This window comes from Pezoporus occidentalis, unplaced genomic scaffold (assembly GCF_034315485.1).
Source record: "Pezoporus occidentalis ecotype Australia unplaced genomic scaffold, CSIRO_AGI_Poc_V1 ctg274, whole genome shotgun sequence".
Lineage (NCBI taxonomy): Eukaryota > Metazoa > Chordata > Aves > Psittaciformes > Psittacidae > Pezoporus > Pezoporus occidentalis.
This window is the reverse complement of record NW_026914653.1, coordinates 797701-824576: the sequence shown is the minus strand read 5'-3', so window position 1 is coordinate 824576 and position 26876 is coordinate 797701. Positions and strand designations below refer to the sequence as shown.

Sequence of the window (26876 nt, the reverse complement as noted above, 5' to 3'; positions counted from 1 at the left end):
TGCTGAAAATACATTGTACGTTCTCAGCCTCCAGACTGAGATTTTCTTGCTTTCGCTATTGGGAAATGCTGGTGCAGTAGCCAGTGGGCAGTGAGCTCTCGGTGTAGGCATCTGCATCCAGAGCTGAGATAAGATGGTGTTTTTCTCAGCTGTGAAGCCACGATAATTACAGCAGGAAAATCGTGCTAAAACTGCTCTTGCTTCAGCTAACTGCAGAACTCCTTAAGCGTGTTCTAATTACTGGCTGGATGCTTGCATTAACAAATGTGGGGTTCAGCTTCAGCTGTTTCCTGAACTGGAGAGGAGAGATCCTACACTCAATTAACATTTGAGTGTATGCATGAATACCTGACACTCGCAGTGGTTGAGGGGAGCTGTCACGTAAAAGTGCTGGAAGTGTTTAATGCGAGACTTCAAATGCCTGTTTCTTTGGTAAGAAGTCCCCACACTTCTGCTCTGAGAAGTCATGTGCCTGTTTGCACTGGCAGAAGTGGAGGCATTACCTAGTGGTAACTAAATATATCTTTACCTGTGTGGTGACACAGCTTTCTCCGGTGTTGAGCTTGGCAATTAACAGCTATCACCTGATAGAGAATAACTTCTGTGACTCACAAAGTGGAGGAGGAGGAGGAGGAAGTGAGCTGGAGCCCATGGCGGTTCCTGTGAACTTTGGTGTAAATGGCTGGGCTTATCTGGAAGATCTGGTCTGAGATGGTTCTGGTGGCATTCCAGGGGAACGCAGTGAAGCAGAATCTGGTTTCCACCCACTCTGCCTTCTGAATAAGCAACATGAATACCTTTTAATGTGTTAATGTTAATATATATATAACTATCCATTTCTGGTTTCTATAGTAAGCATGCCATGGTGTAATTGTGTGATAAAAATCTCAGGTTTAGCTTTACGGGCAGTGTAGGGAATACAAGCATAGCCCACACATGCTGCCACCTTCCTACAGAGCAAAATGCTCTCAAATGAAGTTCAGAAAGAGCTTCCGTGCCTCACATACCTGAAACCCCATCCAGCAAATGACACTGGCCCTAGCAGCCTGCTGCTGGAAAGCATGGACTTGTTTGGGAGAGCGTGGCTGTTTGAAGTTAGAATTGGGAAGTGAGGTTTTAACTGAAGGTGAGCAAGTAAAGGAACAACGGGGTGCTTCCATGGTTCTGATGGAAACCATGAAGGTAAGGCTGCAAACCACACTGCTTAGCAAAACACGTCTGAGAAACTGGATCATAAACTTGGCAGTGAGGGCTCTCTGGCCTTGCCTTTTCCTTTGCTCCACAGTGTGTTAGTGAGGAGTCAGAGCAACGGCTCATGGGCAGCTCCAAGTTGTCACTTCTTGGGAAAATTCAGAGGGAACAGCAGTGTCCATTCACTGCTTTGCCAGTACACTGCTGTAAATGGGCACATAGGGTTCGATTGCCTTGTGCAAGCCTTCTGTGGACATGCTGCTTTCAGGTGCCCAAGACAAGCAGGGAAGAGGTCATCCTATGCTGGACTCTGCTTTTCGGTCAGACCTGCAGGAACACTGACAGTGGAGATCCTGCCCTCTGAAACCCAGTGCTGCTGATGTTTCTAAGTGCCTGTGTTCCTGCCAAATGAAACGTTGTTTGCCGTTGTACAAGGTCATGTTTTCCTTCCTGTAAGGAGATGGTTCCCATAAGCCAAACTGCAGTTGTCACTAGGCAGAGCTATTTTAGTGCAATGGGATGGCTCTTTCTCATGCTCTTTGCTGCAGTTCTGTAACAACCCAAGAGTCAAATTATTGTGCGTATTGTTCAGTTCAATGCAGTTGTAGCTCTGAATTCCAGCTTGGGAAGGAAAATCAGCCATGGTATGAAATACAGAGACACCCTGGCTTGTGCAGGACGTGGGAATTACCAAAGGTTGGGAAAGTATAGAGGAAGTGTAACTGAGGCTCCTGTCAGGAGGAGGATGCTGGATTAGGTGCCTCCTGATCACACGTGTTCTTGTGTCACCTTTATAAGGAATTGCTTCAAAGGAAAAGCTGGGTTTGTTTGAACTCTGGAAAGAGGCTGGGCTCAGGAACAGATTCAGTGGTAAAGAGCTGAAGATCCATCTTCCATGGTGGTGTGGAGCTCCACTGCAAGTGCTGTAGGGATTTTCTTTGTGCACTGGCAAGGTGAGACTGATTAATCCCTTCCCTCTAGCTAGAGGAGCGCTAAGTATGGAACTTCCAGCCTGTGTCAAGGCTTTGATCCACAGATTTCTTCTCAGAGTTGGGCAAGAGGATTCCACATCCCTAGTCTCAGCTGTTAATGGAGCAGGAGCATGATGAAGAGGTCGAAGTGACATTGCTCTGAAGGTACTGTAGGTGCCGGCTGACAAGAGGCTGAGGAACACCGGGAGACTGAGAATTGCAGCAAGGGTCAGTCTCATGAGGAGCGGTGCCTTCTGTGGAGCCCTTCAGTGACCCGAGGCTGGTAAAACCCTGCCCCTTTGGGATGCCATGGCCCTGTCCCTTGGCTTTCTGCAGACCCTGCTTCCCATGGCCAGCTTCCTGTGGCACCAAACTTGGTTGGTGATGTTCGTGGGTTCCTGCGGTACTGTCCTGGTTGCCCAGTGATGGGTGACCCTTGCAGTCATCTTTCAGGAGCATCTTTCAGTTTCTCTGCAGCATTGTCTGGATTCCCCTGGTCTGCATCAAGATCACATTTAGGAAATACTTTTTCTGACGGTTACCATGGACTTCCTGCATTTCTCATGCTCTGGAAGTGTTTTGTTTCTCTTTTTTGAGGAAGAAAGTGCACCTTGGTTCCTTTAATACGAAGTACTGACCCGCTCGGTGAGCTCAGTTCTGCTTTAAGGTCTACCCCAGGCTTCCCCTGTGCCACAGCCTGTGTTTCTCTCAGTTTTGGTCCCATATGTGCAGCAGTAACTGCGACATCTGCAACGTGGAGCAGTTTGAGGCTGAGGCAAGAACAAGGGTTTCAGCCTTTCTGTGGGCTTCAGAACATGGGCAGGCCTGTTCATGGGCTGGGGTATTTAAATTCACTTTGTAAGGTTGGGACTGGAGATCAGATGGGTTTGGAGAAGCTGAAAAAAGCATTCAGGATGACTTTACAGGCTCGAGGTTGTGTCCATATGGATCTGATCTGAGCTCCGGGCTGCCTGGCCTGGAGGTGTTGCATTAATACTGCTTTGGTGTTTCTCCCACCTCAGCTTTGTTCCTTTGGGAGGTGCCGGGTGATGTTTAACTGCCATTGCGCTGTGTTGAGGGCCTGTTTGCAGCTCTTTCCTCTCTTAGGATTGGAACTGTGAGGTGCTGTTGCTGGTCTGTAGCTGCATCCTGCTACTTCATTGAACGGAGCTGAGTGAAGGAGGTACTGAGCCACTTCATACCTCTCCCAGACTGTGTCCCTTATGTTGGGTGGGTAAGAGTCACTCTTCCAAGCATCATACCTGGAAGTGAGTTACCCGTACTCTGAGCAAGGTGCACTGGGGTTCTCGTGCAATCTTCAAGGGATAGGGGAGCCGAAGGTAACTATTCTAGATGGTGAAGGCAGCTTGGACCGGAGAAATTCCTCTCCCCAAAGAGGCTCAGACTTTGTGAGGATCTGTTCTTACCCTGCAGGGCTTTCATCGTTCCTGTGACTTCTCTGGGGTTATCAGCTCTCTGTGTTTGAGTTCCTGTTTCAGAGGCACTGCTGTGAGTGCCTGTTGCAGTGCTTCAAGTTAGGGATGAATTGCAAGCAGTGGTTCTTCAAGAAGGCTGCGAAGACCTTAAGCATCTTCATGTCATTTTCTTTGAGCTCTATGGCTCCAACTGTCATGCATTTCATCGTCTTACATCATTTCCCCTTGCAAAAGCTACTTTTTGGTCAGCTCTGCTGACAGTAGAGATCTTTGTGGCTTTTCAGTTATTTCAAAATCCAGCTTGTAGAACCTGCCTTGGCTGAACGCTGTAAGTGTTGTTTCAGAGGGATGCTCAATGTAAATGTACTGTGTTCAGTCTTGCATTGCTTTCCAGTAGTTCTAGATCTTGTGCAGTTCTGCATGCGTTGTCAGAGCTGTGTCCCCTGCAGTTCCTCTCAGTTTCACAGCTGTAGCTGCTGTCTCTGTCCCATACAATCATGTTTTTGCTCTTATGCTGCCTCTAAGTTTTGTGTTACATTGGCAAAAGCCCCTTACCCCTTCCCGTGGGAAGAAGCACACAGCGTTCTTTGCTGTCACAACCTCGGATGGCTCCGTGTGGGATCAGCTGGAGCAGGGATCAGGGAAGCGTGGGATACCACGGGTCAGCCACAGCTGCTGCTGAGCCACAGGCTCGACTGTTCTCTGCTGACTGGGGCGAAATGGGTTCTGCCTTTGTTCTTCACAGCCTATATGGAGCGTTTATGTGGAAGGCAAAAGCATGTGCATGTGTGGAAGTGTCCCAGTCACGTCTCCGAGGGTGCTAGAGAACAGTTTCTGCCATTGGCCGCAAGTGCTTTTGAGAATGGTGTTAATGGCTTTCAGTAAGCACATATGGCACCCAGAAACAGAGGTTTCCTTGCCTCCAACTTCATCATTCGGGCACCAGTCACCGGGTTTTACTTTTGCTAGGTTTAGTGTTTGTCTTCCTCTCTCTGTTCTCAAATTCTGGGTCTGTTTCTCATTCATCGCAGTTGCAGATACCAACACTTTAAGTTCCAGCTTTGTCTGTTACAGCAGATGTGCACTGCCTCCCTTATCTTCACTGCCTACAAGTATTGAACGTCTTGCAAGTGTGTCTTCACGTGTTAGATTGGCCTGATAAAGCTCAGGGGGGCAGCTTGGCTACGTATTGATTCAGACCCTGTTTTCTTTTGATTAGATGTATTAAATACTCATCTGTGTTTATTGCAGGCACTTTAAAGAGCCCATGTGCTGCTACGCCCATTTGCTGGTAATTGTAGGTGCTGCAGAGCCTCCCTGTTGTACTTGTGGTCACTCGAAAGCTCTTCTTGTTCAGTCTTGTACTTCCTTGCGAAAGATGCTCCGAGTTCTGTCGGAGACTTTGTACATCTCCACGGGCTGTGTGTGGTTCCAGGGACCTGCACAACGAGCCACAGAGTTTCCTTTGCACAGGTGCCTCGGAACTCAGCCTGCCCAGAGCCTGCTCTCTCTTCAGTTTGGTAGTTTGACCATAGAACTCCCAAGTCCTTGCCATTGCCAGCTTGTTTAATCACACTCTTTCCCCTTTGAGTGCTTTCTGGCTCCCCAGCTGCTTTTAAACCTGTGTGCCATCCACCCCATTCTGTATCAGTCGGCCTTGTCTGGTTCATGCAGTCTCTGCACCACCTCTGCTTGGCTCACGCTGGCACCTTTCTCATCACTGTTGTCTGAAGTGGTTTTCTCTGCCTTCATTCATGTAGGTCTCACCCATTCTCCCGTCTGAGTGACCTGCAGCTATTTCTGTGTGTTTAAATCCTTTCTAGAAGCAATTTTTGCCGTGGCTCTTCATCAGTTTACTATAGTGGTTAAACCCCAGCTATTTCCTTCTGATCTGACTCCTTGTCTGTTCAGCCCATACATTTTCTGTGTATCTTAAGTGCCCTACAAGGGCTTAGATGACTTGGTGCATACGTGATGTTTGGAACCTTAGTGTCTCCTTATTGCCTCTTTAATGGTTTTTGTGTCTAAAAGCAGGTGGCTCCTGTTGCGTGTGTCTGGGTAACCAAGAGGGGTCTCAGCCACAGCAGAGGTGGAAGCTTGGCTGGCAACAAGGTTTGTTCAACACTCGCTGCAAAGGCCGCTTCCCTCCTTGGGACAGGGCACAAGGTGCAGTCTCACAGGGTTTGGGTTTTTTAGTGCTGCTTCTCCTTACCCTATGCAGAAACCACAGTGAGGTCAGATGGTGTTGGGGCTGTGATGGTACTTCTGTTCCACTGCAGCCAAGGGGCCAGCGGTGGAGGAGCTGCATCCATGTTTCTGAAATAGGTTTTCCCTAAGGAAAAGAGAGAGCTGCTCTGGGGTTTATGCATCGTGGTGAGTTGTATTCCCCACGGTGCTTTAGTGTTGCCAGGGGTTTGTAGTGGGGTTCGCTTCCCAAAGCATCAGGGTCTGGAGCTGAACCGGTCACTCAGGGCTCCCTTGTGCAGTCGGTAAAGGGAAGTAAGGGGATTTTAGGGTGAGCTCTGACCTGTATTAGCCACCTGCTTTAGGATAACGAACCTTCAAGCCGCACCCTCACTGCCTCTCCGAGTGCTCCGTTGATGACTGGTCCCGTATCAGCCTCCACACTTAACCGGAAGAATCCCACCCTCTCTCTGCACGTCCTGCCTGGAAGCAGCCCTGCTGCCGCTGGCTGTCAGCAGGATGAAGAGCAAGAAGGTTCAACCCGAATTTGTTGAGCATGAATCAGCAGCTGCCCGAGAGCGAGTGAGGCGTGTGAAGGAGCACCTCCGCTCTGCCTTGCCAGCGCTTCCTATGGCTGCGGTTTGCTTATCCTTGTTTTTATGGCAGGCTGGCCAAGGATTTGGGGTAAGACTTCACTCAGCCTTTAACAGGAGCTAATGACAGGGTACGGGCTTCTCAGACTTTCTCATCTGATGAATAAAAGCCGTGCTGGAGGTGGTTGCACAACTGCAGAGGTCCTCCAGTTCCCCACATGGTTCCCAGCTGCTTTTACCTGCCTGTTGACACGGTCCCCACCGGGAGCTGTGTGCAGCTGGGGGACTTCCGTCCTCCGCCAGCTCCATTGGAGCCCACAGCCCAGGCTCAGATTTCCTGCCTCCCCCTGCAGCGTGGCCCCTCTGCATGGTTTCCTGTAGCTGCCATCTTCAGCCTGAAGAGCAGAGAGCTGGTTCTGCTTGTCCAGCTGCCCCAGAGCGTAGAAGCCATCATGGAGCTGGGGAGCAGGCGTGTGAGGCGGCACGGAGCGCTGGAAGAAAGGAAGAAAGCACCAGGGCATCTCTGCATTGAACTCCATGGTTCTGACGTAGCAAAAGTTGGCAGCAAAGTCCCTCGTTCTCCATTTGAGAACACTTCTGCTGAGACCCATTTAGTCAGGACTCAGTGCGAGACAAGCAGTAGGTGCCAAGCATCAAAGGGAGCATCAGTAGTGAGACAAGGAGGCACAAAAGTACCAAATGTAATCAGTTTTAAGTAATGTTAAGTTTGATAACCGCGGTGCTTGCAGGTAGTTGACAGTTTCAGGCCCTCAGGACCTCAGTACAAAAGGTGTGAGAAAAGCAGAATAGGACAGGACCTGGGGATGGGGAGTATCGCGCACTAGCAGATGCCCAGGATGAGAGCAGTTAAACTCACTGATAAGTAGAAGGCCAGGATGATTGCGATGTCTGTAATGTTAATTAAGCTTGTTGGGAAAAGTAAACGACCCTTAAAGACCACCCCATTTTGTATGCGTGCCGGAAACCTTTCGGAAAATGATGTAATATGCTCAGTGACCGCATAAGGATGACCTGTACAGCAATTCGGGGACACACGTTAGGAGGAGCTCTCCCCCGTGCCTCCCGGCGCCGCAATAAAGAATACCTGCTTGTCCACTTGAAACTGTTGGCGAGTTTGTTCCTGGAGTTTTCTCCGAATCAATTTGGCGACCCAGGTGGGACCCTCTCTGCTCGGCTGCAGGACCCGCTGAGGACAGGGCTCCCTAGGGCCCGCGGGAGTTTATCCCGGAGGGACCCCTCGACTCATTCGGATCGCTGCGGGAGCAGACAAGGACCATCTCATAAAAGGTATTCTTTTATATAGTCGTTAAGATGCAGGGGGCATCTCGGTTTGGTAAATCGGTTTGGTAAGCGTACGCACGGTGAGGAAGCCTTCCGTAAATCGAGATAGGAAATCTCGTGGATAAAGGCGTATACCCGGCTGTTAGCATCCGTTTGGTATACACCCACAAGAAGCAGTGGGCATCTTGTGGTTTGGGTCCTGCACTGGGCATCTTGTGGTTTGGGTCCTGCAAGACGCAGTGGGCGTCTTGTAGAAAAAGTTTTGGATTTTACTGGTATATGACTTGTGTTGCGACTTGTTATGATTTTGGTATTGGTGACAGACTGTTCTAAATGCATTATTAATTGTTGTCTTTGTTTCAAGTATGTTCTTGTGATTTTGGTGTTGGTGACAGAACTGTTAATTGTTAGTTTGATACAATGTTAGTATCTGTCTCGAGTGCTGTAACTGTGTGGAGTGTGTCTGTGGGATCCCGTGTGTGCGTGAATGCGAGACTAATACTAGGAAATCAGCAGAGTGGAGAGATCTTGAAAAGAAGTCCTTTAGAGTGCATTTTGGCACACTGGGGCTCGGTACATGAGAAAACGTTGATAAAATATTGTAACCAATGATGGCCTTTGTATACTTTGGAAGATCAGGAAAAGTAGCCAAAAAATGAGATTCTGAACTATGATACCTTGTTACAATTAATGTTGTTTTTGAGGGGGCAAGGAAAATAGGATGAAGTAATGTATGCAGATATGTTTTTCACTTTAAGAAACCGCCCCATGTGACAGACGGAATGAGAAATTAATATAGCTCCGACAGATCCCTTAATTTTGGCTTTGGAAAAGGACAAAAAAAAATATAAAAAAAAAACCAACCCTGAAAGCTAAGCTGGAGAGATTTTCAGATTGTGGTACCGGGGAAAGATGCTTAAAGTTAAGGAAAACCAAGGGGGAAAGGAGGGGAGCTCTGGCAGCTCCTGTGTTTGAGCATGGGATGAGTGCTGGGGAGGCAGAGGTGGAGGGATGTCGGGCGCAGGGGGAGTGGGTTTTTCTCCTATGGGACCGAATCGGGGTGTGCGTGTGCTGTGGGGAGTTTTGGACGTTGGAAGTGAGACTGCCCTGGGGGGGGGAGAGTGCCATGGGGTGGCTCCGGTGGCTGAATTGGAACTAGACTGACGGGGACCTGGGGAATCTACCCTAGCAGATCCAGTGGTTAAATTAAAACTAGGGACTAGAGGGAATAAAGTGGAATTTTAGTGGATACAGGAGCAACTTATTCGGCGTTAATTCGGAGGGAAAAGAATTTGTTACAGATGTGGGAGTTGTCATGAATATTGAAGAGGCCCCCATATTTACCTTGGGACCGGAATTACTGTACTAGTGTCCCATGGTGTACCAGCATTCCTGGAACAGAAAGAAGCCCACTGGTTATCTCCTTCATGTTTTTTAAAGATACCAGGCCACCCTTGTGCAACATGATGATATAGAAATTGTGATCACTAGTGTTGCCAACCCAGCATCCTTTTGCAGGAACAGCCAACAGAACTGTTAACACAGGACTGCTTAGCCACTATATGAAACTGTATAGTCAAGTCAGCCAGATTTGAAAGAAACCTCTGGAATGTGCCCTGGAATTGGCTAAAGACAAAAGGATAAATATTTGATGCATTTGGTGTGGTCCATGCACTTGGTGCCATCTGGAAAGAACGAGGACCATTGAACACACAAGAGACTACTGAAAGCTGTTCAGCTACCTGAGGAAGTAGCTATTATGTATTGTCGAGGGCATCAACAAGGTGAAATTTGGCCGATTCTGAAGCCAAAGGAGAACCTGAACAATCCAAACTCATTCCTTTAATCCCTGATGGCAAACTAACAATTGAGAAATCTAAACCTAGATATTCAAAGGAGGATAGAAAATTGACTGGAGATCTCAAAGGAGAGGAAAACAAAGATTGGGTTCAGATACCTGATGGGTGAATTGTGATCCCCTATAACCAACTCTGGAAGCTAGTTCAGGAGAAACGTAACAAAGCTCATTGGGGTAGCAACTCCTTGTATAAATACTTAGATGAACAAATTGCAGGAAGGAATCTATATAACATAGTTCAATTAGTGACAATGTCAGCTCTGTCTCAAGAATAATCCTAAAATTGAAAATAGAAATCAAACTGGTACAACTGGGAGGAAGTTATCTGGGACAACACTGGCAAATAAATTTTTCTGAATTACCGAGACCAATATTTGTTGGTGTTAATGAATACTTTTTCAGGGTGGCCAGAAGCATTCCCCTGTAGAATAAATAATGCAAGACACGGAATTGGAACACTGTTAAACAGTATAATACCTTGTTTTGGAGTACCAGAGGCAATTTCTTCCGACCCGGGCTCGCCCTTTAGTGCAAAATAGTTACAAGAAATTAACAAAAATTAGAAATTGATTGGCAACTACATGTTCCTTACAGGCCTCAGGCCAGTGGGCAAGTAGAAAAGATGATCAAACAACAGATTAGTAAAATATGTCAAGATATTGATACTAAGCTTTACCACTGGCTCTATTGAGAATTTGAACCAAACCTCGGTCGGAAGAAGAGGCTATCCCATGTAAAATTTTATATGGAAGACCATATCAGTCCCAGTTTAAAGGAGAGAGCCTTCAGGAAGTGGGAGAAGGCTATCTCCAACAGTTTCTGGTCAATCTGGGAAAACAATTAGAAGAAATAAATAAGAGAGTATTAGGGACAAGAGCAAGAGGTTTGGATTATCCAATTCACCCTTTTAGATCCGGAGACTGGGTTTATGTTAAGAATTTTTCAGGAGATCCTCTACAGAAGTGGAGCAGACCGTACCAGATATTACTGACCACCTTTACAGCAGTGAAGATAAAGGAACAACCTGCTTGGATACATTATTCAAGAATAAAGCAAGCACCAGAACCTGAGAAGACATCGCGGATCGAACCTTCAGGACCCTTACGTATGAAATTGTACCGGTCATAATTTGGATTTATATGATAACTGGCGTATCAGCTTGGGACCAAAACTTACACCTGAAGTTAATGCAGAATGTTACTAATGTTTTTAATCGTAGTGACTGTTGGGTGTGTGCACAGTTGCCTAAATCAGGGGAAAATCCAGACCTACCTTTAATTGGTGTTCCAATTCCCAATACTGTCTCATGGACTAATTTGTGGGTAAACACCAGCAACCTATATCCAAGGGAAAGGTTAAAATTTGGGATAGCTGATCCTAGTCCAAGTAAAGAATATTATACCTGTATACAAAGATGTATCACACCAGGAACCAGAGTAGGAGACTATGCTTGTTTAAATGCCACAGGTGCAGGTCACTACTCCCATTGTAATCATCCTATTAATATAGATGGTATCGTGGTTCAGTGGTGGCCCCTTCCTGAAGGGAAAGGATGGTACTGGTTATGTGGGCAAAATGCTTATAAGACCCTACCCCCCAACTGGAAGGGGGCATGCACCTTAGGTGCTGTGATACCAAATCTTGCTATTATTGACACGCATCCTCCTGGAACCTGGGTTAGAAGTTTTGCTAAACGGATTAAGCGAGGGGTTAACCCTATTGCTGAACGAAACACTGCATTTCATAGTTTTGTGAGATGGCTAATTCCATCTTTGGGAGTAAGTGAATTAGAGAAGGCAATCGTAAATATCTCAGCAACTATAGAGGAAATGGAAAAGAGAACCATTGATATAACCCAAGCTGAACAAGAAGAGATAACTAGCCTATCTAAAATGTTACTGCAGAACCGAATGGCCCTAGACATGTTATTGGCCTCACAAGGAGGGGTCTGTTCCATAATCAATGAAAGTTGCTGTTCCTATATATATCAAAGTGGCAGGATTGAAACAGATCTGGAGGAAATTTGGAAACAAACTAAGATATTTCATGAACTGGCCAAGGATGATACCTCCTGGGGGGTTGAAGAGATATGGAAAAAGTTAACCTCATGGTTACCTAATCTCTCCTGGTTAAGGCAACTGGTTGCAGGAATATTAATTGTTTTAATATTGATTACTTGTGCTATGATACAGTTTTCTTTCTGGTATTGTAAACGATCTATGATAAGTTATGAAGATTGGAAAAGAAATGAAATCAAGTATCAAGTAGACACAGGAAACTATTTCAAGAAGACTCTAGATGGTAATGGCAGTATATAAAATGTTGCAAAAGAATTTGCAAAAGGACAGAAAAAAGGGGGGATTTGAGACAAGGAGGCACAAAAGTACCAAATGTAATCAGTTCTAAGTAATGTTAAGTTTGAGGGCTTTGTAATGGAAAATAACTGCGGTGCTTGCAGGTAGACAAAGCTTCAGGCCCTCAGGGCCTCAATACAAAAGGTGTGAGAAAAGCAGAATAGAAGGACAGGACCTGGGATGGGGAGTATCCCGCACTAGCAGATGCCCAGGATGAGAGCAGTTAAACTCACTGATAAGTAGGAGGCCAGGATGATTGCCATGTCTGTAATGTTAATTAAGCTTGTTGGGAAAAGACCACCCCATTTTGTATGCGTGCCGGAAACCTTTTGGAAAATGATGTAATATGCTCAGTGACCGCATAAGGATGACCTGTACAGCAATTCGGGGACACACGTTAGGAGGAGCTCTCCCCCGTGTCTCCCAGTGCTGCAATAAAGAATACCTGCTTGTCAATTTGAAACTGTTGGCGAGTTTGTTCCTGGAGTTTTCTCCGAATCAGTAGGAAGCTGTGAGCTGGAAGCTGCACTTACGAAGTGTGTGGGGTCTGGTATGTTGAGGACACTGTGTTTCCAACCAGGATTCTGAGACTGCAGTAGCTTGACACCCGACTGGCTCAAGGACTGACAGGCATCAGCATCTCTGGGAGCAGCCGGCGTTCCGGAGACGTAGAACTCTTGTGGCCTCGATGAGGAAACACACACAACCGCTGCCGTGCAGGTTTGTACAGGCTGCTGGGCTGCCCAGGAGAACTGGTTTGAGCTGTCACAGCCCCTGCTTACTGCATCTGTTTGTTCCCAGGAGCCTGGGTCCTGACAGAGCTGAGAGGCTCAGCGTATTTCCCTCCCTGCCCTCTATTGTAATCACCTAAACAGGGAGGATTTTAATTAGGCCACACTCCCTACTGATGAAATGAGTGCTTTGGCTTCAGTGGAGTTTCACTTAGCTTGCCTCTGCACTCTCATGGGCAGGATCTCCTCCGGCTTGCTTCTAGGTAATTCTGGAGTGAAGCCTGTGTCCTGTTAGTGTCTGTTCTTAAGCACTGCCATTTGTGGAGCACCTGGGAGCTGTTTGGTTTGCTTTATCAGAGCCCAGGGTGCAGGCATCCCCTCTCTGCGTGGAGGCCCAAAGCTCCCTTTAGTGTTCCTGTTGTCCCAGGCGGATGCAGCCGGCACTCATGGGAACTGCCTGCAGCACCAGCTCTTGCTGTGACAGACCTGAACTGAGCAGGGTGTTGGCTGATGAGGAGCTCCCCATAACCCAGCAGTGTGCACCCAAGCCCAGAACCCACCCCATGTGCTGGGCCCCAGAGCGAGCATCAGGGCAGGGAGGGGATCCTGCCCCTCTGCTGTGCTCTGGGGTGACCCCCCACTGTGGTCCTCATCCAGCTCTGGGGCAGCAGCACCAGAGGGACGTGGAGCTGTTGAGGCGAGGCCAGAGGAGGCCATGGAGATGCTGCGAGGGCTGGAGCAGCTCTGCTCTGGAGCCAGGCTGAGAGAGCTGGGCTGGGGCAGCCTGGAGAAGAGAAGGCTCCTGAAGGGGAGACCTGAGAGCAGCTCCAGTGCCTGAAGGGGCTGCAGGAAAGCTGGAGAGGGGCTTGGGACAAGGGATGTAGGGACAGGCCAAGGGGAATGGCTTTAACCTGCCAGAGGGGAGACTGAGCTGAGCTCTGAGGCAGAAGCTCTTCCCTGTGAGGGTGCTGAGGCGCTGGCACAGGGTGCCCAGAGAAGCTGTGGCTGCCCCATCCCTGGCAGTGTCCAAGGCCAGGTTGGACACAGGGGCTTGGAGCAAGCTGCTCCAGTGGAAGGGGTCCCTGCCCGTGGCAGGGGTTGGAGCTGGAGGAGCTTTAAGGTCCCTTCCAACCCAACCCAATCTGTGATGCAGTGCAATGGGGCTGTTTCAGCCCCACTCAGCTCTGTCACCCGCTGGTTCCCACTGAGGGAGGCTCCAGTGATGATGGCTGCCTTCGCCCATGTCTGCACACAAACACTTCACCGAAGCCCTTTCCACTTCCCCCCCCCGCTCCATTTTCAAGCGAGGACAACGACGTTCACCACCCAGGGCTTTGTCCATCATTACGTGCCCCAACAGCACGCAGGAGGTCTGGGAACCGGCGTCTTCCCCCGGACACCCCATGTGGAGAGCTTGGCCGTGGGGCACACCTCGGGGCTAGGATGGCTTTCAGGGTGCGTTTGCCACCAGCAAAGCAGAGCTGGGCCTTCCCCAGTGCCGTTAATGCCGGATCAATGGGGCTGGAAGGCCCCTTCCCGCTCACCAACCCCCAGACCCCCGCTGCCCCACGGCACCGAGGGCCCCGGGCTCTGCGCGCTGTGCCCAGCCGGGGTCTGCAAATGGCGGCGGGGGGGGAAGGAAAAGGGGGCGGGGCTGCCCGGCCACGCACGTGCGCTACGTGCGGCTCCTGCTGCTGCGGCCGCCCCCCCCCCCCCCTTCCCCCCACACCGCGGGGGATGGGCACCGCGCTCCGGTGAACGGGGCCGGGCTCCGCGGGATGGGGGAGGGGAGCGCGGTTAAACCGGGGGGGGAGGGGGGGGGCACCTCGCCGAGCTCCCGCGGGATGGGGGTGGGGTGTGTGTGTGTGTGTGTGTGTTATCCCCACTGCCGGCGGAAGGTCCCCCCCGCGCTCCCCCCCTCTTAGCGGCGGGGCCGCTCCCGGTGCCCCCGGTGCGTTCTGGACAATGGGGGCACGGAACAAAGGGGCCGGCGGGGCCCGCCGGGGGCTCGGCGAACGGCCCCAGACAATGCGTCCGCGCGGGCCCGCCCCCCGCTGGTGACGCGTCCGCGGCTCAACCAATAGCAGCGAGCCGAGAGGCTCTTTAAAAAAAGAAGGGCCGGCCGGCGGCGCTGTCAGCTGTGGCGGATCCCTCCGCGCATGTAAACAGAGCGGCGGCGGCGGCGCTGCGGCCCATGTGCCGGCGCGGGGCGGGTGAATCGCCCCGTGCACGGTAACTCCACCCCCCCCCCTCTCACCCCGCTCCCGTGCGGGAGGGGCGGCCCTCAGCGGGTTTAACGGAGCCGCTCGGGGCGCTGGGCCCGGAGCCCCGCGGTGCAGCGCTGAGGGGCCTGCCCCGACCAGCGGTGCTGGAGGATCGGGCACTGGAAGGGCCGGGTGGGCTTTGAGGCCGCGCACAAAGGCGGCCGGGAGCGGGGCAGTGCGGAGCCGTGGTTGCGCCGGGCGCTGCAGGGGAGCCGCGGCCCCCCCAGCGCCGAAGCCCAGGCAGCGGCCCCAGAAAGCCGCGGGGGGGGCCTGGGCGGCTTCAAGCTGTGACCAGGCCGGGTCCCCGGTGAGTGGAGCCGCCACCGGCTCTCCCCCAAGCCCGGCCCAGCGCTGCCCCCGGGGGCACCGGGCGCTGCCCGGCCCCGGCGCCCCCTCACAAAGGCGCGTGACGGGGCGGGGCGGCCACCGCCCCCTCCCCCCGCCCAGGCCGGGGCGGACTCTTTTTCTCTCGCGCTCCATCTCCCTGCCCCCCCCCCCCCCCTCCCCTCCGCCCCCCTCCCGGCGGAGGAGCACGTCCCGTTCCAGCGGTGTTCGGCCAACCCGCGGTGCTTGCAGGATCGTTCGGAGCGGCCGCGCCGGCGGAGCGGCCCCTGGCCCGGGCCATGGCCGAGTTCCTGCCCCCGCCCGAGTGCCCCGTCTTCGAGCCCAGCTGGGAGGAGTTCGCCGACCCCTTCGCCTTCATCCACAAGATCCGGCCCATCGCCGAGCAGACCGGCATCTGCAAGGTGCGGCCGCCGCCGGTGAGTGCCCGCATGGCGCCGCCGGGGAACGGCCTTTGTGTGGCGGCCCGGCCCGGCCCGCACCGGCGACCACCCCTTTCCTCCCCCCCACCCCTCACAACGGCGGCCGCTCCGCTCCCCGCGGGCGCGCAGGTGACTCCGGGGCTTTGCGGCCGCCTCGAAGTTTGAGCGCCCGCGGGGCTGGACGGCGGCCGCCCCCCGGCTCCCCCGCCAAGTCGCTCCCAAGTACCGGCGCTGCCCGGTCGGAAAGTGGCCGGAGCGGCCGCCGGGGGTGAGCGGGGCAGCGGTTGACCCCGGCCGCACCGCCCCTCGGGCCCGGCCTTCCCCTCCTCGGGCCCCGCGGCTCGGCCCAGGTAGTTGCAAGTTGGCCGGAGCCTTGAAGCGGCTGCTGGGGGTGAGCGGTCCCCGCGCCGAGCCCCGGAGGAGGCAGCTGCTGGGTGTTGCCCTCCATGTTGGCATTGTGGTGGTGCGGGGCTGGGGAGAGCTCTGCTCGGCTGGCCCGGACCCGCGGGGGCTTCCCTCGGTCCGGCCCGGCGCAGTTTTAACGCAGGTAACTGGCTCCTCAAGTTGAGCACCACCAAACTCCGCAGCTGGGAGTTTGGTTGGAGCCTCTGCGAGCTGAAGCCTAGACAGACATGGCCACCATTTTAGAATGCAACACACAGTGGGGAGAGTAATAAGCCTTCCTCTTCATCATCATCATCTCCATGGATGGTGTAGTAAGCTCAGAATTGGGCTGTGAATTCTGATTTCCTTTTGTTGGTCCACTCAGTGTGCGGAGAAATACTGTGAGCATCTTGGAGCCATAGTTTGCGTAGTCAAAATTGTTAGTTTGTTTAAAGGGATGAACAGCCGCTCTGGTGAGGAGATGGGCTGCTTGGGGTCAAAATCTAATTAAGAAACACATGTGAATCACCTCGACTGTAAAGGATTTGCTCTTTCTCCAAGTGGAGGGTGTGCAGGTCTGGGGTGGTGCGGCTGGATGGAGGTGGTTAACGTGGTGGCAACAACCGGACCGCTGAACGGCAGCGAGAGCCCAGAGTCTCATCCAGCCAGAGGCAAAGCTGACAAAAACATTGCTGCAGACTTAAGTTTTGTCAGTGACACTCTGAGTTCAGAGAAATAGCATTCAGGAACACATGCTGCTCAGTTTCGTGTTTTGATCGTTGCTGGGACTCCTGTTGGTAACCATCCTTTTCCTTCCAAATTAAAATAGAAGCGACTCGCTGCGTGACTCTGTGAGATGATAGAAATGTTTGTAGCAAACTGAACAAAGTGAATCTCATCGGAGAGGAAGATGTTTCTGTTCTCTGTAAGAAGAGGGCAGTTTGCAGTGGTGTGAACACACACAAGAACACTCTTGAATTCATGTCGAGGTAGAATATGCTGGCCAAATGCTGACACAGTTAGGGGGTGAGATGGTTTTTATTATGCAGTGGACTTACATCATATTTTTGAGTAGGGTAGTCTTTTGGGCTTGTGTATTGTCAACAATATTCCAGCAGCTCTGAGCAGAACAGAGTTTTTATGAAGGTTTTTTCTTTTGTGATTTGTTTGACAAAAAGAAACCCTCATCTGTGTTTCTTGGCTGCTTGTGTAAAAAGCCAAAACCCTGTAATAAGGGCTTCTCATAAGCCATATTATCTGCTAGAGAGCTGTAAATGAACAGCTCTCTGAAGGAATGACTTACTTATTACAACTGCATTTTTGGCACACTCACCTTCACTTACTAAAGAGCTAATATCTGTCTGTATTTAGGATCATCCTGAAGGTATTTAGAAGTAGGATGAGAATAGTTGGAGTTGTGGAAGCTGCACACCTCGCAGCTGTGTGGAGCCTGGCTTTCAGGAGAGCTCAGCTGCCCTGGCTTCTATCGACCCTACGTAATGACTTGGATGCCTTATGCAAGTGCAGTTGCTCCTTCTCCAACCTAGAGCGTAGAGGGAGCTCTTCCATCCACCAGGCAAAGCTGTGAAGTTGATGTAGTTCCTGAAGGCAGAAGATGCAGTAAATCTTCAGTTATTGCTCTTTTCAGTGTAGACAAGCGGTTTCTTATACTGAGAGCTACAAACTACACCGACCTCTTCTCAGAATCATACCCCTTCCAGCTGAAAGCATTGCTCAGCAGTGGCCAAGGGTTGAAACCTTCGTGCATCCAAGGGAATCTTGTGCCCATGTTGTCAATGTGGGTACGTGCTGGTGAGCAGGCAGCAGCACTGCGAGCTGCCAGGATCACTGCTGATAAAACATTTGGTTGCTGGGCTCACGTTATTTTAGCTTAAACTCTGCTGGATAATTATCAGCAGATGAATTTGTGCTTTTGTATCTGAACTCTAATGTGGAGTAATAAAGTGCAAGCCTAGTGGTGCCCAGCTGTAGCTTCACAGTGTGCTCATGGAGGAGTCCTTATGCCTAAGCTAGCTTTGATGTTTCAGCACCAGACCACAAAGGGACTTGCTCCCTCATCTCCAAAGGGCCAGGGTCATCTTCCTGGGTACCTTTCTTCTGACATTAGCTGGGCACCAGATAAACGTGGAGAAAAGCGCATCTGTCATGGCTTGTGTTGTGTGGCAGGCTTTGAAGGCAGTGAACTGTTCTATGATGGGGGTATCGAGGCATCTGATGTACTGTAGACATCTGGGTGGAAGACAGTGGATTCTGGGTGATCATTGTACATTTTACAGGATGAAAGAACATGGAGAATACGACAGGAGGTATATTTCTGCGTAGCAGTTTGCAGTTGGGCGCTCAAAAGAAGATTTCTTCCTCTTTGTTACAGTGCAGTTTGTTCCAGTCATCGCTGATGACTTAGTTTGGCTCTTGTTTGGATGATTCCGGGATACTGCACTGACTTGTGAAGGGTGCAACAATAACTATATTCACTGTATGGAACAGTGAAGCAAAGGCTTTGTCGCAGCAGACTTGAGCACAAGTAGACAGTGTCGTTGGCTGCAACGTGTTCAGGCAAGGTTTGAGACTCTACCAGTGGTGGTTGCTTCTGGTAGTCGACGTGCTACATACGTTAGATATGCTTTGGCTCTTTGCTGTGGAAGTGGCAGTGAGGAACTGCATGATGGATGCAGCAGATGATGGGGCGCAACTTGTGTGCAGTCCATCGTGTGCTCATTTGTGGTTAGGGTTTTCTTCTGCGAGCTCAGAACATCCTTTATTAGGATTTCTGTATTGAAATGGTAATCTGGAACAGTGCTTTGTTCGGAAACGTGGCATCTCAAGGGTGGCCTGATGTTCTGGAAGATGTTAAGATGGCTCTGCAAATGACTGGGGGCATTTAAAGGAATGAAATGAAGTGTTGCTTGAGGATGGTGTCATTGTTCGAAGTAGGTAGTTAATAGCAATTAATGAAAGCAAACAGTCTAATGAATTTGAAGTCTAGCTTCAAGGGTGAAAGGGAAAACCTGGAGCATTTGGTACAGTTCCTGCTCCAGGTTCTTCTTGAGAATGGGCTCTTCCTTCTGCTTTGTTGTGTTGCTGCTTTGCTGCCGTGAAGAAATAGCTAATAACAATTACTTGAGCCTTGCTTACCATATGAATCCATTTCAAATTATACAGCATCGTACAGTATACTAAAACCATCAGGATTTCCCCATGGCCAAAAATGAAAACTGAAAATTTGGGTTAAATTTCTTTGCTTTAAATAATGTGAATGTGGAGAAGTGCAGTTGAGGCCTCCAGGTAACCTGAAGTCTACCATGATAAAACTAAGTGTTTGAAGATTAGAAAATCTGTATTAATGTACCTGAAGTCTTAAAGGAATTGATACTGGAGATCTCAAAGTTACTGGCTCACATTTTTCAGTGGATCCTGGAATATTGTGAAACTTTCAAGAGGACAGAAGGAATTAACTTCTTTATGGAGTTCCTGACCACATCTCACTCCAGGGTAGAGGACTGGCTCCTGCAGCCTGAACTCAAAAGGTGATAGCATGAAGTAGCCTTGTATGGAAACTGGCATTGTCAAATCAGTGTCATTGTTTTCTGCGAGCCTCTCTGCTTGGTTAGGTCAGCTGTGTTGCCATGATCTGACATCTATAAATTGATGTAGTGTGTTTCAGTATTCTAATTATAATAATTGGTTTTGTGCACAATTGATGCTGTGCTGAAGGAATCACAAATGATTTTAACTAGTAATGAGACTGGAATGAGGAATATGTTTCTAATGGTCTTTTGGAACCTCAAGCTGAGGGGATCTAATTTTCATTAGAAGGCTAAAAGAACAAAAGCAACTCTTCCATGTATTTTGCAGGTTTCCAGTGGGTAACTCATTACAGAGGGATCCCAATTGCCTAATGAACAGTGAGTGTTATGAAACAGTGTTCGCTGAAGTAGGACTCAATGTGAGGTTTTACATTTAGGAGCAAAGGAGCATAGTTTAGTCATAGAAGAGAGGATTGTAGGAAAACAACTGTGGATCCTTGTGGAAACCAGTGCAGTGGTGGAATGGACGCTTTGGCTAAACTAGGGAGTGCAGCTCTTGAGTTTCTCAGTGATTTTACCTGTGTGGCAGCACGAGAGTAGAAAATACTGCACTCTTTGGAGGATTTTAAAGCGATCTGACAACTGGAGAGGGTGCAGAGGGGTGCTGAAAGAGGTCTGCACATGAAAGAATGGGTTTTGGGGGAGTTAACCTAAACACAGGTTCAGGTGAAACCTGAAGGCTTCTGAGAAGCAAGGCTGCTGCTCCAGCAATGGGCTCTGAGGAGCCACAGTGGTCCAGCCAGTGGCTGTTGAGGCTGCTTGTGCAGCCCTTGGCTTGATTTACTTTCATTTTAATGGAGAGAGAAAAACAAAAGCACAAAACGAGCCAAAACTCCTCCATTCAACTATGAACAAAACCCAGTTCACTTTATGGAGCAACCTTGAGGGTTCTGGTGGTCTCCTGGACCTGGAGTTGTAAAACAGACCATCACCAAAGCAGGACTTGTTATACTTCATCCTAAACAGGAAGCTGGTCGTGATGGTCCCTCTGCTTTGACACAATGCAGGGGCTCTGTTAGTTGATCTGTCAAAAAGAAGACAGAGAGGACTCAGTGATAGTACGTGAGTGAGCTTCATTGGAAGCACATCACACATACTGCCTCAGGCTCAGTGGGGAGCCACAGGCTCCTGTCCATAAGCTAGGTCCACTGAATTAGATAACAGGGCCCACAGCTTTGAACTGAGAATGCGAGCAGCTGTTAAAGAAAAACTGAAGGAGGGAGGTGGGGTTGCCACTTTCTGGTGCTTTGGGACCACAAATGGGTGCAGTTTTGGGGAAGAAATGTTTGAGTGCTGAGGTTCCTGTCAGATTCTTGTGAAGAAAGAGCCCAGTCATGGAAGCTTGTTAGGAAATGTGGACTTTAAATGAGGCATTTGCCGTGTTCAGTGCAGGGTCATCCTGTGAAATGGGGTAGATTGAGAGCAGGCTCTTTGCTGGTCTCCTCTGATCTTTAATTAAGGTATTAGTGTTTGCTGCTCTTCTGAAACCCTGAAACATTGGAGTGTGCTCGAAGGAGGATGAGAAAATGCTCTCCTTGACTCAGTCTCCTCTAGTGAGGGGGTTTCAACGCTCACTCTGTTAAGCTTACTGAAAACTTAAGATGAAACTATTTAGTCCAAACTCTATCAGACAACAGTAGTGACAGGTCTGGGGAGGTTTCGTTGGGTTTCGTTTGACTTGAGGTGGACAGTGTCAGTTGAAAGCAGAGTTTCAAACTAAACACAACTCCCTTCCCCTGGCCGTGAATGGAATCAATGTATGGGCATTGCTGGGGGACATGGGGTGCATGTTCAGGAGGCCAGGTTGGGTGTTTTTAAAAGGCAGGGAGAACTTTGGGGTCTTACAGCCCCCCACCCTTACGTGTGTGTGAGTAAATGCTCTTCACTGACAGGAGGTTTACAGGTGAAAATGAATCTGAGCAGATCAAACGAGAGTGTCAATAGCTGGGGCTGCTGGGGCAGTGGGTGGTTGCTGTTGCAGCTGCTGGAGGATGGAGCCAGCAGCATGGTCCATAGTTGGTCTGCTGCTGTTCTGGGGTGGCTGTTACATTTGTTCTTAATCCAAATTACCCTGGGATTAAAGTCTGGGTCTGAAAGCTGCCAGTTACAGCTCTGGAGAGGGTTCACACCACCTCCAAAGGGCTCCAGCAACAGTGCGTGCTGTCCATGCCGGGAGTGTGTTGTGGGATCAGAGCAAAGGTCTGTCCACAGCTTACTGTGCCTTGAGTGAAGGTGGCATAGCTCTTGAGGCATGCTGGACACTGACAGCTGAGCCTGGCCCCATGCTGATGGATGCTCTGCTTCAAGGGCTGGTCAACACTTCCAAAGGGAATTGGGGATCTTGGATTCGCTGCTAGTGCTCAGAGTGCAGCACCCCATGTGTCTGATTGTGCGGGGCTGCTAGCACATTGCTTGTTCTTGCCTGGTGCCTCGGTATCTGTTCCTCCATGCAGTCCCTTCCATGGAGAGGAGATGGGTGTCTCTTACATGTAAACCCTGTGACCTATTTTGTTTTGATGTTCAAAGCTCATGTATAGTTTCTGTCCTCTACCTTTGGGTCTCATGGAGCAGGACCTGACACTTGAGAATCATTTCCAGCTTACCTGAGCTTTTATTCTCTCTTTTGTTTCTCTCCCAAGTGTGGAGCAGGCACAGAAATGCTGGGATCTGGAGAGGTGATTCCCATGGCAAAGTCATCTTTGGCTGTGGTTCTCAGCTGGGAAGGTTTTGGGGTTGTATTTGTTCTCCCTTGCTAGTCTGCAGTGCATAGCAGAGCCCAGTTCAGTCCCAAATGAGAAATACTCCCCAAGCTTGTCTCATTGATGAGTCCTGTATGTAAGTTATGTTACTCTGTGCGGGGTCCCTTCTTAGCAAGGAGTAATTCAATGTTTTTGTTGGGAAAATCACCCACGCTCAAAACGACCAAGCAATGACTGTGTCGCCACAAACTGGGTTAGCTGGTGATCGGAGGTACCAACTAATGTTAGCCTTTTAACAGGGTCAGAGAGGGATTAGTTCCTGTTCCAAAGGAAGCTTTGTGGATGACCCCGCTGCTGGGGCGATAAATGGCGGCGCTCATCGGTTGGGCCCAGATTGTGCCATCTGTGTTTCAAGTGTGGTTTTAAAGTAGTCATAAAAGTACGAGAGGAAAAGGGACCTCCTGAGTCACCGAGTCTGCTCCCTCCCTCGTGGAGGCAGCAATCATCTAACACCGTGGCACAGGCAAGATCATAGATCTGGGAACGCAGAATGTAGGTCATGCTCGCAGGGTGGGCATCCTGGGAAGCAGGGAACCGAGATAGTTAACTGAATGAATAAGGGTTTCTCTGGCAAGGATGACCAAGATATTCCTTTGGTGCTTACTAGGAGATGCTGTCTGGCAGCATAATGAAAGGGACATCTCTTTGTGTGTGTGTCTGGCATTGGAGAGATTGCAACTCAAATGCTCCTTGCAGTTTTCAAAGGATGTTGAAAAAGCAGGAGAGACCTCAGGAAAAAGCCTGAGGAAAATCTTTATTTGCAGGGCTGGAAAGAGAAGCAAAAAGGTATTTGCTTATTGAAAAATGACTTGACCCATCGCTTCCAGGAAGCGTTCATGAATAGCTTCTTGGCCAGTAAGCAAGGAGATACTTGGTTCAAATGAGATGGAGATGAGGGAGGAAGTTGAAGCGAGCTAACCTGTAGAGCAGCTTAGCAGTGACAGTGGTAATTTCTTGTTCACTTGAATTCAAGGGAGTGGGGGTGGTTAAATCTTAATTAGAGAGTGAGTTTGGATGAGGTGCGGGGTTTACAGCTGCAGTTACAGGAGGCCTTTCCTGTAACACGGCTCTGGGAGGAGCAATGCAACTTGGAAATGTTGGTGTCAGTCTCATTTTTTTGCCTGGATTTGTGTTCAGGTTTGCTCTGCCAGCTCTGGATAACAGACACACGCTAACAAAGGCAGGGACTGTAGTGATAGGACAAGGGGTGATGGGTGCAAACTGAAGCAGGGGAAGTTCAGGTTGGACATAAGGAAGAAGTTCTCCCCTGTGAGGGTGCTGAGGTGCTGGCACAAGGTGCCCAAACAAGTGCTGAATGCTCCATCCCTGACAGTGTTTAAGACCAGGCTGGACCTTGGGTGACATGGTTTAGTGTGAGGCATCCCTTCCCATGGCAGGGGGTTGGAACTGGATGAGCTTTAACGTCCTCTCCAGCCCAAACCAGTCTGGAATTTTATCTTCTTAAGGTAGAAGGACCTTGGAGGTGTGTGCTGGATGGAGGTGCCTTGCCTCAGACATGCACCTAAGGGGATGTGGGCCTGTAGAGTTGCTCTGTGTGTGCTCTGCTCTTCCACAGTGCAGCTCAGTCTTGTGGATGAGCAGCTTTGCAAATGAACATTGCACTAAAAAGCTCCCTCTCGTGGTGCTGCTGCATTTCCAAGGTGCATGAAGGCAGTTCCTGCAAAGCAGATACGTCTCTTAATACTCCGTATCTTAGTAAGTTGTGCTTCAAAGTGTTTGCAGGCTTTTTGTTGAGGAAATAATACAGTTATTAAAGAAGGGTTGGAAGAGTCTTGTTTAGGAATTAAGCCAATTTACTGTCTCTCAGCAGAAGTTCTTGCAATGACTTTCTCCTTGCTTAAGAATTGAGCACTTAAGGCTGTTAAATGTTTGTTTGTAGTGGATGGACCCATCTGCCTGATAGACTGAAAAACTGTCAGAGTCCTGTTGAATAAATGGAGCTTCCAAAGCTGCTGCTTGTAAAAGAGCTGAAGTAGCATTGAAGTGTGCTGGTGTGCAGGTTGTTCATTAGTGACATTAAACCTCAGAACCACAAGGTGCGGAAAATACCTGTTGTGGAAGCTTCTGTTCTCTGCAGTCACGTTACTTGTCCCAATGGACAAGATGCATGGTTCCTTGCTAGAGCAAGGGTCTTAGGAAATTCATCACTTTTTGGCCAAAAATGAATACCAGTCATTAGCACATAGGAGCTGTGTGGAGCTAACCGGTCACTGGAGTGGTGTGTTTCCGTATGCCATGCTGTGAATGAGGTTTTCTGTAAGATAATGCACATAAACCTCTTCATTTGCTTTCAGAAATGGAGTGGACGAGCTTGCTTCTGTCCTGCCTGAAGACAGGCTGCTTTTTAGCAGTGGCTTCGAAGTCTGTACCTGTCCTGGGAACCCTCCTATCTTTATTTCTTTAAGGCTGAGCATGAGCTGGAACTTGTAGGCACAGGTGGGGATCCTGTTCCTCCTGTTGTGGCCCAGTGGCATGCCAGCTTTCCTCTGGGCTTCTCCCCAGAGCAACAGACTGTGCCGGGGGATGTAGCCCAACCAGAAGAGTCATCTGTGCTCAGTCCCACCTCTTTGGCTTTGCTGATGGCCTGCAAGCACTAGCCCTGAAGCCCAGTGGCTGTGCCGCTGCCTTCGGGAGCTGAACTCCTGCTCCTCTTCTTTTTATTCCTGTTTCTCATCCTCTGCAGCTCCTTACTGCAGGATCCTGTTATAGGGTAGTGCATGGCCCGCCTGGAGACTTGGCATCCACTTGGCATCCTTGGCTTACTACTCAGCTAAGCAGTCAGTCAGCATATGCCTCTTTGCTTTCATTTACTCTCTCAGCCTAAGCAAAGCATTTAGGATCTTGCAGTTTGCCCTTTGGCAATTTACTGTTGTCACCAGCATGTCCCAAGGGTGCTGTGTGTTGTTACTACTGTGTCCTCTCCTGCTTTGGTTGCCTGTCTTCTGTCTGTCTCTGCACACAGAGCGAACTCCAGAGTTCTGACTAATGATGAAACCATTTGGTTCGGCTCGGAAGCCCCATTTGTTGCATTGAAGTGCAGCGCTTTCAAATTGGGTTCTAGATGCTCCCAGTCATGTTTCTCATCTCAATTTGGGATCTCAAATGATTCACCAGATAGCAGGATATTAGAAAGGAGTGTCAAACATTTTCTTCATCACACTTACTATTTTCATTGCATTTGGTGTTCTGGCAAGCAAGATAGTCAGTTAAAGAAGGGTTAAGTTTATCTAGTTTAGGGACATCATTCAGTTGGACACCGGTCTTTGTGGTGTTGTTAAAAGAACAAGAATGGTTGAGAAGCAAGCCCCCCTGGTTAAGGACTGAGCATCCCTTGTCATCCTGACTCCTGTTAGATGGTCATCTAATTTCCAGTTCATCTTTTAATTTTAGCCTGGCCTTGGTAAGTTTTGATGTGCTGAAAATGCTTTCTAGGGTCAGAAAACTCCCATATTACTAATGTGGAGGTCTGGATTAGTCAATGTATGTTTGATAAAACACACAGATTGGTGTTCCACTTTGCTCTTCAGTTTTCCTGTGCTCTCAGCGACTCTTGCATCCCCTTTCTGTAGTTGCGAATGTACCTGCTTCTGTTCTGGTGGCAGGATGAGGTTGTCATAATACAGAGCTGAGCCTGGATGGCTGTAGTAAGAGAACTGCTTTGCAAATCCTCTATGGTTGTATTAGACACTAGTTTTTCTATTAAATACGTTTGCTAAACCAACAAATCTTCTGCTTATGCTGCTGGTCTTACTTCAGTTGCTGTAGTCTGCCAGTGTTGAGGAAGCATTTTCCTTGTCCTGGTAGAAAGCTCTTGTCTCACTCTGCTGTCAGTAGCTCTCGTGCATTATCTCCATTCTGTAATTAGTGATAATAAGATAGTTTTATAGATAATAAATTACTGTCAAGTTCAAATCAAATCTCATTTGGTTTAGTGAAGCTGGGTATTGCCAAACCAACTGCATGTGAGAGATGTCAGAGATCTGAAGGATAAAATTGCTTTAGAGTTGTATTTATAAATAACACTGCCAGTTGCAGGTAGTCCGTCAAAGAAGTGATCATCTTTTGGTAATTGGCCATATTCCAGCTGTTCGGAATGTTTGCAGACAAGGAATTAAAAGAAGCAGCTTTTTCCCCTGTTTTTAGCGCAGCTGCTGTTTGTTTTGGAGACCAGCACTTATGAACACAAACTGCTGCGTTTGTCCTTCCCTTACAGTCTCTGCTATCAGATGTTAGTCTTCCCAACTGAGGCAGGATCGTGGGTTATGAAACTTGACTTTGTTCTGTGCTTTGCGTGGTGCCAATACTGAATTTACTCATGGAAGTGATGTCCCATCTCAGAGCGGGTTTATTCCTCCTGCTGGGTGGGTTGGACCTGCTCAGCAGCAGCGCTTCCCAGGCAGTTCAGGCTTGTTGGACATGGAGTAACTGGGAAGCAGAAGCAGATCTTGCCATGGTG

At 49.4% G+C, this 26876-nt stretch overlaps 1 protein-coding gene across 2 annotated transcripts in view; it reads left to right on the top strand.

The window, feature by feature from the left end:
* The first annotated feature begins 15369 nt into the window (after positions 1-15369).
* Positions 15370-26876, top strand: part of KDM5B (lysine demethylase 5B) — a 49630-nt gene continuing 38123 nt past the window's right edge. Inside the window, exon 1 of one of the 2 annotated variants that reach the window (XM_062624938.1) lies at positions 15370-15645. In XM_062624938.1, coding sequence (XP_062480922.1) covers positions 15508-15645 — 138 coding nt within the window. In that variant the 5' untranslated portion in view covers positions 15370-15507. The remainder of the gene's footprint in view (positions 15646-26876) is intronic. The other variant, XM_062624939.1, reaches the window with a different exon arrangement.